This window comes from Microtus ochrogaster, linkage group LG1 (genome assembly GCF_000317375.1).
Source record: "Microtus ochrogaster isolate Prairie Vole_2 linkage group LG1, MicOch1.0, whole genome shotgun sequence".
Lineage (NCBI taxonomy): Eukaryota > Metazoa > Chordata > Mammalia > Rodentia > Cricetidae > Microtus > Microtus ochrogaster.
Window position 1 is genome coordinate 36,782,581 of NC_022027.1, and position 14,750 is coordinate 36,797,330.

At 34.4% G+C, this 14,750-nt stretch overlaps 1 protein-coding gene across 4 annotated transcripts in view; it reads left to right on the top strand.

Annotated features, from left to right (window-relative positions):
* Epha5 (EPH receptor A5) overlaps window positions 1-14,750 on the top strand; it is a 289,143-nt gene that overhangs the window by 233,426 nt on the left and 40,967 nt on the right. For 3 of the 4 annotated variants that reach the window (XM_005359425.3, XM_013350834.2, XM_026785082.1), the window contains 4 exons: window positions 3,708-3,773; window positions 11,161-11,228; window positions 12,383-12,508; window positions 13,185-13,370. In XM_005359425.3, the coding sequence (XP_005359482.1) occupies window positions 3,708-3,773; window positions 11,161-11,228; window positions 12,383-12,508; window positions 13,185-13,370 (446 nt within the window). The remainder of the gene's footprint in view (window positions 1-3,707; window positions 3,774-11,160; window positions 11,229-12,382; window positions 12,509-13,184; window positions 13,371-14,750) is intronic. The other variant, XM_005359426.3, reaches the window with a different exon arrangement.

Here is a 14,750-nt window from a genome sequence, read left to right on the forward strand (position 1 = left end):
CACACACACACACACACACACACACACACACACACCATGTATATATGTATGGGAAATTCATCATCTTGCTATAGCTGCCAGTAGTTACTTGTGGAGTTCCAGGTGCTAAGAGCTGCCAGGAATGCTGATGTCCCTATGCTCGGGCTTTGCTCTCAGAAATTTTATTGGCTGCTATTTCCAGCACATTTGACTTTCAATTTCTAAAGCATCTTAAAGACTTGCATTCCATCCTGTCTTTTCTGGAATATTTATTGAATAAGAAAACATATGTTTTTCTACCACCTGGTGGTAGTGTCCTTGTGACAAACTTCTATGAATTTATTTTAAGAGACTAGTTCATAGGGTTACGTTAGTTATTTATCTGCTTCAAATATGCATAGAAACAAAACCTCAGCTCTTTTAATAATGTGAATACAAAAAAGCTTTCATTTCTAAATCCTTACAAAATGTATTTTGTAGATATTAAAAAAAATTACACTGACCATTCTCTGTATCTGTCTGCATGTAGTTAAAAAGTATTCAATTATATTATAATGGGACTATTTAATATGGCAATAGTATATGTATCATGAAAATAATGAATTACTCTTTTATAAAAGGATCTTTTTACATTAATTATGATATTGCTAAAATTAATTATATTTACTTTGTCCCAATGAAATCCTAGTTTATCAAAGTCCTATTTACATATCCTCTCACTCACTCTATTTTGAAAGAAACCTGTGAACGAGGACAGTTCCATAGCTGTTGCCTAGACACAGAGAGCATAACTTAGTTATCCATCAATCCATTCTGCCATCTTAAAACAAGTCAAATATTTGAAGCAATGATTCCAGGAAACCTGTGTATATGTTTTCTGTATTTTTAATTATTTTTATTAGATGTATCTAAAACAAAGTAAAATTATAATGATGGTGGAAGGGAATTGTGATTTTCAGGAAAACAATTTGTAGATTATGTTTTAATTATAATGAACTGCATGGGGTAGAAAAGAGAGAGGAGAAAAGAGAGGCATTTCCTCTAATTCATAAGATACTTATAGTTTTATACCTAAGAGCACTGAATAAAACTTTTCTGCTATTGCTCGGATCATAATGTAATTGTTGTTGATTTTGTTGTTGTTAGAACTCTGATTATTGATGATGTCCAATCACATTTGGCTGTTGAAGCATTCTTAAGCACAATTCTAAGTATGTTTATTAACCTTTTTCATTGAGATAGTTGTAGATTAGGGAGAAATTACATTGTCATTTGTCTACTAAAATTAACTGGATAGCTTTGCTTCAGTCAATTGCTATTTAGTTTTATTTGCTGAGTTGTACTGTATATGTACAATTAATGCATATAAACAATCCTTTATTAGCAGATATATGTAAATATTGTAATTGTATTGTTAACAGCAATTATATGAAAATATTACTGAATTTAAATTTTCAGTGTAAAAGCAACAAAATGTAGATATTGTCATCATCTTCAGAAACCAACACTCTAAAAATTTACAAAGCCAAGATAATGTTGTTTCACTTTGTAGTAATTAAATCTATAAAGTAGAACCTCAGGGACAGGTATAAGGGTTCAAACTGAAGACCAGAAAAGCAAAATAACCAGTCACTGGTTTTTATCTCAACCTCAGTCCAAAATGATGATCCTGCCTCCAGGAGACATCAGAATGAGACTGACAGCTGTCTCCTCCTGTTCTATAATCCTCTCTAGTTCTGAGCTTAAGGGCATGTACCACTACTGCCTGGTTTCTATAGCAAGCTAGAGTGGCTACTGGGATTAAAGGTGTGCGTCATTGCTGCCTGGTTTATAAGGCTGCCCAGTGTGGCTATTTTACTTTTCTGATGTTCAGGCAAGGCTTATTTATTAAAATAGGAATGAAATATCACTACATAAGTCCCTGTAACACTCTATTTTGCACCAGCAAAATAAAATAAAAAAGAACCATATACAATGACATACTGAAAGGTGGCAGCTTTTAGTAAAACAGTACTTGACGGGGGCTGATAGACTGGCCTGGGCCCTGAAGCAATGTTCTTGTACCTTTAATCTGAGTACTGACACAAGGCAGTAAAGTAGGAAAGTTACTTGCATGAGCTTCTCATCACTGCACTGGAAGACTATGTGGCATTCTGGGCAGGAATGGGAAGAGTGGATCCACCAACATGATACGGATTTGGGGTATTCCATAAATTCATATTTGCATTGGAATAACTTAGACACCAGCACCTTAGTTTCCTCATCATTGAAATGGGATGAAGCTATCTAAGAACATTGCTGTAAATACAAAAACATTAAAATCTGCCCAAAGAATAAAGTGCTTTAAATTTTTTGTATAACTGTAATTTTATGTAAAGATAATTTGAGCTCATTATAAAAATATATGGATTTTTACATTTAAAAGAATTGTTATAAGAGGCAGGCGGATCTCTGTGAGTTCGAGTCCAGCCTAGTCTACAAGAGCTAGTTCCAGGACAGGCTCCAAAACCACAGAGAAACCCTGTCTCGAAAAACCAAAAAAAAAAATTGTTATAGTATCAGTTTTCTTCTTAAGTGATAACCAAATACTGAGACATTTATCAATACTTGGTATTAATGATTCACGATGATTTGAGAGAGAAAAGAAGGGAGAGGGAGGAGAAAATAAAACATATGGACCTGGATATTCTTGTGGGGAAAATCCATTGAGGTTGTTTCCAGACATGCTTGTCTATATTCTTAGGCATTTGGAAATATATTGGAGATTGTCTTCATTTTCCTTTCTAAATTTCATATAAAATACAATAGATACATTTCAAGTAAGACTCAACAGAAAGATTTGAATCATAAGCTTAGACTGGCTGGTATATGATACCATTACCGAGTTCCATTACAGGTCTCCAGAAATTACTAAAATGTGCTCTTCATACAAATAAATGAAAGTGGGTGCATCGAAGCACTAAATCACTCCTCTGCTGCATTCTGCTGTACGTTTACATGGTTTCTACCCATAAAATGCATCTTATTAAATAACTTACTTCATATTTTTGGACATTTTCTATCACTATTTGGAAAATTAAAAGAAATTTTGAGTGTTGCAATATCCCAGAAATGCATGCACTATCTATAATTTATTTCGATATTGCTATAATCTGACATTATACAGTTAGGATTGAATTTTCAACATCCAAAAATGGAAATAAAATTGATGGTCTTCCAAAAGTTATTTTAGAGTTTCCTAGCATGACATTTTCAATAGTCTTTGATAAGCAATTGCACTGACAAAAGTAATAGTGGATTGAAAGGGTAAAACCTTGTTCTCAGTCGAAACTTGAGGCTACCTACAAAACCAGTCAATAAATAGCTACTCATGTCTTCAAAATATAACTTTGAGGGAATTCATATAAAACATTTAATTTTGCATATCCTTATTTGCATGTTATAGTAACTGAATACAATCAATTCAAACATATTGGCTTGTTATGTTTCCTACTGAATAACAGTGTTAAGTAAAGTAAAAGTAGCCACTTAGAACAGCTCTGTACTTCTTGTTCTGAGAGATGTCTTAAGTCAAATGGCACCTTGAAAAAAAAATTGATTGTATATGTGTAGGAATTGATGTCTTGGAAAAGTAAAGCAGACAACTGAGGGAAACCCACAGTGTCTTTATGCTGCTCTGAGGGAGTGGGATCGCTTCCTTATCTTGGGCTCTCTTGTTTGCTTTTCAGTTGCTGCGAGTGTGGCTGTGGACGGGCTTCTTCCCTGTGCGCTGTTGCCCATCCAAGCCTAATATGGTTAGTGTTCCCTCCCACTTCCCTCCTGGGTGATGTCCTCCTCTATGTACTACCTCCAGCATTCGCTTACTTTCTCTATCTGTGTATATCTTACCAGTTTAGTAAACCAGCTACACTTTAAAGGTGACAAGAGTAGATGGACCTCATTTCCAAATAGAACCTCCTAAGTAATTATTTGATAATGGGTCATTTTAAATCAAATACCGCGAGCAGAGTCAAGGTATTTGTCAAGATCTGTGCTTCTTCTACGAGGCTTTCCAGTGGTTCTGATTTGAAGTAGGAATTCCAAGGAATACAGCATCTGTCATATTTAACATGTCACTGTTTTTGTTGTTCCATTCAACAAAATCCATATCATGCGTGGAAGTACAATGCTACTTCTGTCCAAGTAAAATCACCTATTCTGTCTCCCAGAACCATGGAATGTCCATAATGTGACCACAGTCTTCTATCATCATAAATATCATGGATACATGTGGCATTGATGAGAAAATACAATGTAATTAAAATGGAATACAATTATTTCTTATATTTGAAGTGATATTCCTATTTTGATACCACCGAATAAATATATATTTAAGACTCAATGTCCAAGTGGGATAAACTTAATTACTTTTAAATAAAACAAAATTTAAATATATAGTCAGCTTATAATTTTAATATTTTTAGTTGGCATGGACAGCAGAATTCTGTTCTTTCATTTAGAGGGACTCCTACATCAAAGTGAGATAGATTATAAAGTAATCTAGACATTTCTTTGGTAGATTACAGTCACATTTGTATATTATTTTCATTTGTAGTAAAGATTTTAAATAAAAGCCAGTTTAAATGCTTTTTAGAGGATAACAGAGCAGCTTTTTAAAAATATATTTATTTAATTTGTATTTTATCTGTATCATGTGTGTCTGAACGTGGCTTGGTGAATGTGTGTGCAAGTGGCCATGGAAGCCACAGGAGGGCACTGGATGCTCCGGAGCTGGAGTTATGGTGGTTGTGTATGATCCAATGAGTTCTAGAAAATGAGCATTTGTCCAGAGGAGCAACAAGAGCACTAGCCACTGAGTCAGGGGTGGCATTTTAATAATAACTGATTATTAAGAATAACTGATTTTTGCTCATTAGTAAAATTCGTGTGTGTGGAAATGGGGTTCAGACTTTAAATCTGAAAAGATCATGAATTCTTTAATAAATTCTCATCTTAACTTTTCAACACAACTACTTTCTCATGTATTAACTACAAGTTTCATGGAGTAGGTGGATAAACCTTGTATAAATGTGAAAATAGCCCTCATACATCAGACATTATAAATGTATTGTTATATTGAAATTCTAAGTGAATTAAATTTTAATTCAACAGTGAGACTATAAGTAATCTTTAAATTAAACTATGAATGTCTTCAATTTTCTACTATTAGTGATCACGAAAAAATATTTTGGCTAAGTGAACAAATCATCAATTCTCAGATACAATGTTTGCAAAGGCCCTTTTGATAAAATATTAATCGTGCCAATCCCATAGTTACAAAGACCAATTTTCCATGCAAAAACATTTCTCCTGAGAAGTAAAAATGAGAAGTTTCAATGAGTTGTATTTGTAGTTTACATGTCCCTGTCTACGGAGATCTTGGCATCACAGCTTTCTTGTATTTATGTGAAAAAATATGGATGGGATTCATAATGATCTGCTAGTAAGACAACCTAAATGTCCAGTAAACCATTTACATGCACTCTTCCTTCCCCTTACCATACACTTATTGAAAAATGTTATCCCATAAAACAAAATTTACCCATCCAATGTTGAGTAGATATACTGAATTTATAAGTAAAACATCTGTGTTTAAGTGGATAACACTTTTCATTGTATGTTCCCAACTCTACCCCCTGGAATGGTCTTACTCTGCAGTGCAGGCTGACCTGGAATGAATTATGTACCCTGGATGACTGTGACTGATTGAGTTCCTCCTGCTTCAGAATCCCATTGCTGAGACCAAATGCATGCACCCAAATGCCTGACTTAATTGGATAGACTCCTGAGTACAAAATCCAAAAATTTTTTCAAATGATGTGCCTTCACCTTTTTATGATTGCAGCCATAAATTTTTCTAAACTGAACATTATACAAAGATTAGGGTCATTATTATGTCAGGAAAAACGTGAGTGTGGTGGTACACAGTGGTGTGGTTTAAGAAATATTACTTTAAATCGGTGTGGTGGGCAGACTTTAAGTTCAGCACCCTAGAGGAAGAGGTTAGTGGATCTTTGTGAGTTTGGGGCCATTTGGTTATCATAGCAAATTTCAAGACAGTGTGGGGTTGCATAGCGACTATGTTCTGCAGTTTCTCTGAAGAAGATATAAACGCTAAGGCTTCTGTAAATTGTTAAGTTTTTTAAAGTTTTGACATAAAGTTCAACACAAGCACACTATAGTTAACTTTCACAATGAAAGAATGATAAAGAAATATACACACCCTCAATCATTTAAGGAAATCAGAATCGAAAACTATCTTTCCTTACACTACTGTATTCCATGAAACATTAGTCAATTTGAAAAAAATGTTCATAATATATCACTATAGATTAAGATAATAGGATACTCTGATTGTATGAAAGCTGTTGTTGGAGCCAGAATTTGTATTTTTTTTTTTTTGCTATTTCATTCACCAACCATTTTCTCATTAGCCACAAGAGAGCCATTAATAATTCTTTGATCCAGTGTATTGCTTGGTACTCTGGAGTGCCTTATACTTATATCCGAAATTTATTAATTTATAACCAGAAATAAAAAACTCCTTAACACCTTCATCCTTACATAGATGAATGTATAGTCTATCATGGGTTATGGGTTTTCTAAAGTCCAACTAGAAATCTAATGGCTAGAATCAAATTTTCAAAATCACTATAACTATCACCAAGGGTATATAATCTTGATTCTTAGGATGGATAAAGAAAACAATGATTTATTTTCTAAATCCATATAGAGTCATGGCTATATTTATATGTCAAGCACCTTTTTGGGAGTTTTAATGAACACTAATTAATGAATGTGACTACTTAATAGCTCATTTTGATTACAGAAATAGAATATTTTTTTCTTGAAAGCAAGAGAATCATGAACAGCTAGTTCCTGTAAAAACAAACACTTCATATACTACTAAGGAAATCATTTCGAAGCTTAACAAAATAGTAATATGAAGGAAAATAAAGAGCACCTTCTCTGTTCAAGTAAAAAATAACGTTTTTGGAACATAGGAAGAACAGTTTTAACATCTTCATATACTCGTTGACTAGTGAAAATTATGCATTTGAAACAGGTAGACAAGATGATATTGACTGAACATGCTTCTATGCAAAGTTTTGCTAATGAGACTGAACCACTACGGAGTGCCAGCTTCTTCTACCTGCTGCACTTCGCTGGCTCTGTCTTGTGGAAGCTTGTTTTAATGATGCTTTAGGGGTTCCAGAACTTAATTTTATGTGTTAATGTGACATTCAGTTTATATGTTACAGAACTCTAGACATACACAGAGCCTAGATTTAACCCCGTTTGTATGATTCCCCCTGACTTTCACTTCCAGGTAATAAAATGTTAACTGGTCCTCACCAATGTGTTCCAAATTTCTTTTACAGATGAGATCTAAAGTTTTATTTCCATTTTAAATATCCGTAAGGCTTATTTAATAATAAAAGTTATTTAAAATGTAGTTTTGGCAGGTTGTTATTTATGTATATGCTTTTCAAGTGGGAGTTTTGAGAGTGGAAATGGATGATTGTTTGCCAAGGTAAACTATAAGGATTCATAAGCCTTTTAGGTTTCCTTAGAACTCCTGCAACAACTTTGACAGATTACTTAGATAACACAAACCTCAGGATAACTTGATGTGATTGTGTTTAGAGCACTGATGATAAGACACAGCAGTAACTGCTTTCCTGAGTCACACCAGAGATAAAAAGAAATACGCAATACCTAGAAAACTAGGAACAATGAAGTGAAATAGCACATATTATCTGGAATAGACAAAATTCTATTTCAGTACAATTTTGTGTGTTTGTGTCGACATTTTTCTATCTATTGCAATGTGGCAAGGTGAAATATGTCTTAAGAACTCTTGAATAAGAAATATATCAAGTGTTAGTAATAGTATTTAAAATACACCAATTCTCTCAGGTGTCGTCTCTTTTTCTTTTTCTTTAATTTATTTATTTATTGAGGATTTCTGCCTCTTCCCATTTCCCTCCCCCTCCCCCGATCAAGTCCCTCTCCCTCATCAGCTTGAAGAGCCATCAGGGTTCCCTGACCTGTGGGAAGTCCAAGGACAGCCCAACTCCATCCAGGTTTAGTGAGTTGTGGATCCAAACTGCCTAGGCTCCCCCAAAGCCAGTACGTGCAGTAGGACCAAAAACCCATTGCAGTTGTTCTTGAGTTCTCAGTAGTCCTCATTGTCCGCTATGTTCAGCAAGGCCGGTTTTATCCCATGCTTTTTCAGACTCAGGCCTAAACATTACTTTCAGTTCTCCAAAATTATGTCAGGTGTATTATACTATTTAATTTGCAGTTATATAACACAACAATGTTGTACTTTTTAAAAAGGTGGTATTAAGATGTATTGTGTTTAACATTTTGTTGTATCTGTTTGAATAGCCACTAGGAAACCACAAAACACACTCTGTATTGTTTTTATAATAAAATATATAAATCATTTTAAATACTCTCATTACAAAACCAAAGTGCAATCCTGGTAAAGCTTTATTTGACATTGTACCTATACATACAATAATCATCAACTAAATTTGTAATGAAATACTTAGTCATTCTGGTTGTATTTTCTTAATGAAATAATAAATAAAACTTTCGTATTTAATGAATTCAATTTTGTTGTGGGATCTTACGAATAGTGAAATCACTTCCTTCGAGTTTCATGAAAATTAATTTAAATATTTTTATTTTTTTCTGACTGTTTAATGTTATATGGTAAATCATGTATCACATCAACCCAGTATTCATCAACATAGTCATCTTCCAAATGCCTGTCATCTTGTAGGCACAATCAAACCATCATCCAGTCATTCATTTATTCATTCATCTCTGTAAATTATGTTGAATGCCAACTCCGAATCAGACACTAGGCCACTGATGAAATTTGTAAATCAATACTAGATCCTGTCATTTAAGTAGCTGACAAATCCTAAAGGAAAATTGAACTTAAATGTGTGTAGAGCGCTATAGTGCAAGATTGACATCGTGAGAAATAGAACTTCCTGAGTTTAAGTTTTGGGGGAAAATACATAAATCAAAATTTTTAAGAAACAATATTTGGACATTGTTAGAGAGAATATACTTTTAAAAAGACAAGTAAGTTCAAATGTATGAAAGCATGGAGAGCTTGTACTTAATCTGTATTAGGACAAAAATAAAATATAGCAAAGAATGCAAGATATAGTCAATATTTATTATTTTATTAAAGGCTGTGTGTAGTAAGATCATTCAATAAAATAATATGTTAAGTAATATGCTTTGGCAATAAAATAATCTAGTATGATTTGGAGAGTCAGCAGAAGGTGGTACACATCTTTATTCTTAGCACTCTGAATGAAGAGTCAGGAGGATATCTGTGAGTTAGATACCAGCCTGGACTACATAGTGAGGTCCAGGATAATCTGGAATCCATAGAAAGAACCAGTAAAATAATCTAAAATTAAAATTAAAAAATAGTATACTTTAGGAAATAAGCTATAGAATAGATAGACATTGTTCTGAAGGCACAGAGTTCCAGATAATAAGTACAAAGGCATTATTGATGCAGTGGTTGAGGTTCTGTGGAGACAGGACTTAGGATGCATATTGTATAGAATTTGGGATTTAACAACTAAAGAACATAAGAAATTGCTCAAATTTTTAGGAAAATGGTCATACCAGAGTTAGTCACAGAAAGCAGAATGAAAACTGTTGAAAAAAGTAAAAGTTTATATGTTAGGTCCACTGAGTTTGATTGGCCCTAGAACATCTCAATAAAAGCAATATTTAAGAGGTAAGAATAGACCTTTCCAATAAATTAACTCAGAGCTTTTATAGAAAAGGATGTAAATGATTGGATAGAATAAAGAATAGCAAAGATCTTTGCTTGGGATCTTAGAAAATATCCATCCATAGCATAGAGAAAAGAAAGGCATCAAAAAAAAGGAGAAAAAGCATCTTAGTCAATTTAATAATTAAAAGCAATATGTAATCACTAAATTAGAAGTTATCATTTGTGAACTGTAAATGAAATCAGAATGAGAGTAGTTTTCAAAATCTTCCAAATTATTGGCTATTTAAGAAAAACCAGAGACTACGATTTGGGTGATGGAGGTAAGAGGCAAGACAGGTTTCTGATGAATTACAGAGTACTCTGAATATATATGATTGAAAAGAGTTGCTGAAGAAACTATAGTAAAGGAACAAAGAAGTGGGAAGGAAACAAAAATGAAAGAAGCAAAGAAAGAAAAAAGAGAGAGATAAAGGAAAGTGATGTGGGAGAATTGTCTGTATTTTGTCAGTCATGTTATAAATAAACGCTGATTGGCCAGGCAGGAAATATAGGCGGGAAAACCAGACAGAAAGTAAAAATGATGTAATAACAACAGGGAAATTCTGGGAAGGAGGAAGTTGATTCCTCCCAGTCCTGCCCAGACCACCAAATTAGCAGGATATGATCTGCCCCACTAAAAAAAGGTACTGAGCCACATGGCTAACATAGATCAAAAAAATGGGTTAATTAAGGTGTGAGAGTTAGCCAATGAGAGGCTAGAGCTAATGGGCCAATCAGTTTATACTTTATGGAGACCTATGTATAATTTTCTTTGGGGCTAAACAGTTGTGGGGGCCCTGGTAGGAGGACAAAAACCCCAACAAACAAACAAGCCAGCCCCCTCATGTTAAAGGAAAGAAGGAAGAAGAAAGGAAAGAAGGAAGGAAGGAAGGAAGGAAGGAAGGAAGGAAGGAAGGAAGGAAGGAAGGAAAGAAGGAAGGAAAAGACCAAAATGTTTCAGGCGAATATCAAACCAGACAAAAATGTTAAGCAATCAAGGCTGGAAAAGGCAGTGGCAAATTGGCTAGAAATAAATTAAGAAGGAAAGAGAAGAGGACTTGTGTGTGGTATGAGGAAATAACCTTAAATACAGACGTAGATGGCTTAAGACAGTTGAATCTAGAGAACATTATTGGTTGAGCATCTAAAATAGCAGCTTGAAAAGTGAGTTCCATTCCAAATTAGTGTTGGTCTCATTTTTGTTACTAGTTATGGGACTTGGCTCTGGGTTTGAGAAAATTCAGTAGCATTCATTGCTCCATGGGTTATGTAATAGATTCACTATTTTTAGATGTGGCTAACTGTGGCTCACTTTGTTCTAGGCGGTGTGGCTACAGCAAAGCCAAGCAGGATCCAGAAGAGGAAAAGATGCACTTTCATAATGGGCACAGTAAGCAAATTGTGCAAAATAAAAACAGGAGACTTTATTATTATTCTGATTGCTGCTCAGGTTAGACAATTTGTAGTAATTTACCAAATCTACTACGAATAAAACAAACAAGTATTTCTTGCATTTATAACTCTGGGCTTGAGCAAACTCTGGATGTTTTTTTCAGTTCAAAAACCAATCTTTCCATTATTATCACTAAAATAACAATGCTTACCTACCATAAAAATGCTACTGTGGTTCAAATCAAAATCCAAGGTGAATTCCAAGTTCCATGCAAAGTCAGTAGAAATCCATTATTAAATCATGCCTTCAGGCCTAATGAATTAAGGTTAGTCCACCGCTTCTTTTTGTGGGACTGCAATGGGAATTTCCTGGTGTACAAAACCTTTCTGTCCTCAGCCTTGCTTGAGATGACCTGAAAAGGGCCACATATTTCAACAAATGCATGAAATCCAGTTTCAATAATAGGCTTAAGGTATAAGTGTGCTTTAATCTTGATAGTTAGCGTATACAACATGAGTCAATTTGAAAACTGAGTGAAGGCAGACGTCTTTGGCTTTAGTCCCTCTACTGAGACCATATATAATTTGATGAAAAGCAAGGAGACCACTTCCTAGTCCTATGTGTCGGTTATCCTTCTTTAAAGTGTGATCCTGGTATGATTATCGGTAACTTGGACTAAAATGATAAATGGATCTCTTGGAATAGACACTGAGTAAAAAGTAGTTCTGTTTTCTTTTTAATTTTTATTCCAGGACCACAAGAAGTTGTTTTACATGTTCTTTAAAGTCAGAATTAAGAATCTATTGCAATATCTAAAAATGAGCCTATAGACCAAATCAAAAAAGAGGCCACTATATTTTTTCCTTCTTCAATCATCAAAGTGTTCTCAATATGCATCTGAGTCTCTCTGTCTGAATAGTATCTTGAAAGATGATTATAAAGACATGCCAGCATATACACATTTCTTGTGTAGGGGACCGTCCATATTTATAGGTTATAAAAGTAAAATAGCTATGTACATAACTGTCGTAAGTAAAAAGAAAGCCTGTTCTTGCAACTCAACTCCTTTTAGAAGAAAATTCAGTCACACTAGAGTATTGACAAAGTTGGTGCTTCCCCTCTGCTCCATTAATGTCCACGTATCGTTACAGTTAAGCTGCCGGGGGTCAGAACCTACATTGATCCACACACCTATGAAGATCCCAATCAAGCTGTCCACGAATTTGCCAAGGAGATCGAAGCTTCATGCATCACCATTGAGAGAGTCATTGGAGCAGGTGAGAGGCCAGCCACATTCTGACCTTTCAACTTTGTTTATACTAAGAATGCAATACATCCATGTCCTGACCTCACACAGCGTGTTCTTAACCTCTTGAAATGGGCCTCTCAAAGTTAGTTGTGACTGGTCACCTTTAATTGAAACTTCTGTGTAGTTCATAAAGGAGCATCTGACTATCTTCTCTTAGCAGAGAAAGCCAGTGAATAATCTTTGCCCATGTAGTATTGTGTATATGTACAGCAGCAGCTGTAATACTGGAAAGTATTTGCTTTGTTTAATTCAACTTGAACATGTCTTTACATAACCCAGCTGATCTCTGCCCTTTTCCCTTTTATTTTTTTTCTCATCAGTAGTAGGTATTGATAGACTATGAGAGAAGTAAAACAAAATGAATTAAAGTCAGTATTTTTTTAAAAAAAATTCTTCCTAATGTTGCTGTTTGGATTGTACTGGTTAAATGATGAAGCTAGTAAGGCCTAAAGTGTTTTTTGGTCATCTGCAGAGGATATTTCCCAATATAACATTTACTTTTGTTAATACTATTGTGGATGTTTGGTCTCACCCTTAGTTTATTTTCTTCCATCTGAACCTCAATGCTTCAAGATTTCAGAATTTTATTATAATAAAAATTCTAAATGAGTTTATACAGTATTTTTTTAAATCTTTATCACAAGGTGAATTTGGTGAAGTTTGTAGCGGACGTTTGAAACTACCAGGAAAAAGAGAATTACCTGTGGCTATCAAAACTCTTAAAGTAGGATATACCGAGAAGCAGCGCAGAGATTTCCTGGGTGAAGCAAGTATCATGGGACAGTTTGATCATCCGAACATCATCCATCTAGAAGGTGTTGTGACCAAAAGTGAGTACATACAGAGACACAGTGTGTGTGTGTGTGTTTGTGCGTGTGTGTGTACCTGTGTGTGCATGGGTGTGCATTGGTGTGTGCATGTGTGTGATACACATAATGAGTATCTGTTTAAATTGTCATTGTCTCTACACTAAAAGAACTGAACAAACTAAAATATTAATTTCTCAAATGGTAAAAATTTCCTTAAACTTTAGTAGATCTTTATTTAAGATGATCTGTAGTAAACCCAAGTTTTATTTTATAAGTTGTGTATTCATTTACCATGAATTCACTGCCAGAGAACAAACCAAAACTGTAACCAGTAAAACAACAAAAAAAAATAGATAAAATTATTTACTTCTGGATATTTATGTAATTTTTGTTTGAGTTGTGAGCCTAGCCTTTAGCAACAAGTCATCTTTCAGGTCCTGATTATGTATTTTTTTCATTTGTTAAGTTTTGTGCTACTGGTAATTAACTGTTCTCATCAACATCCTCAAAAAATCCATAAGGATTAATTAGTTCTTAGTTACAGGAAATTCACCTTTTATTCAGAAATACCAAGGTTTTGCATGCCATTTAAATATTGTTAACATTTTATGAATGTATTTTTGTACTATGCCTTTTTATGAAGGATGTCAAATACTTTACTAAATCATCAGTTACTCAATAAAGAATTTAACTGGTCCAGAAATGATTTTCCTACAAGCTGTTTTGTCCTAAGTCACTTAGCTTGCATTTATTGCACAGCATAACCAGCTCAATTACCTTTATTTGAGATGGCATTCACATGCATGCACACGTGCTCACACACACACACACACACACACACACACTCAGAAAGTATATAAATATATATAAAACAAGTGAACTAATAATCAAATAAACACAGTGATATTAGTAACGTGGCTATGTACTCATTGAGCATTAACTTGGACAATACCCATTTTAAATTTTATCTGATTTAATTCATAGTATCTTCACAGATACATTCTGAGGTACCTTCATCCATCTGCGTGATAAAGATGATAACATTTAAAATATAAAAACCATTTAAATTTCTTAATGGGAATGGACATATGGCCAATGAGCAGCAAGATACATTTTCAAAAATTCTCACTGCTCCAGTAACTCCCATTTAATAATTCCAAAAATATTAAATAGGATTTTTAGAGATTATCTAAAGCTATGTATCCCACACTGTAGTTACAGAAAGCTTTAAAAACTCCCAACCTTCAGCTTTCTGTAGGATTCTCATGACCCGGTTCAGCCGGCCTTGGCCTATCAATGCACAGGTGGCATTGTGCCGACCACCCCGCCCCCATGTCTACGCTCTGTGCACTGGCACCCAGTTACCGAGCTTCAGGCAAGGGAGCTGGAGGTTAAAATACA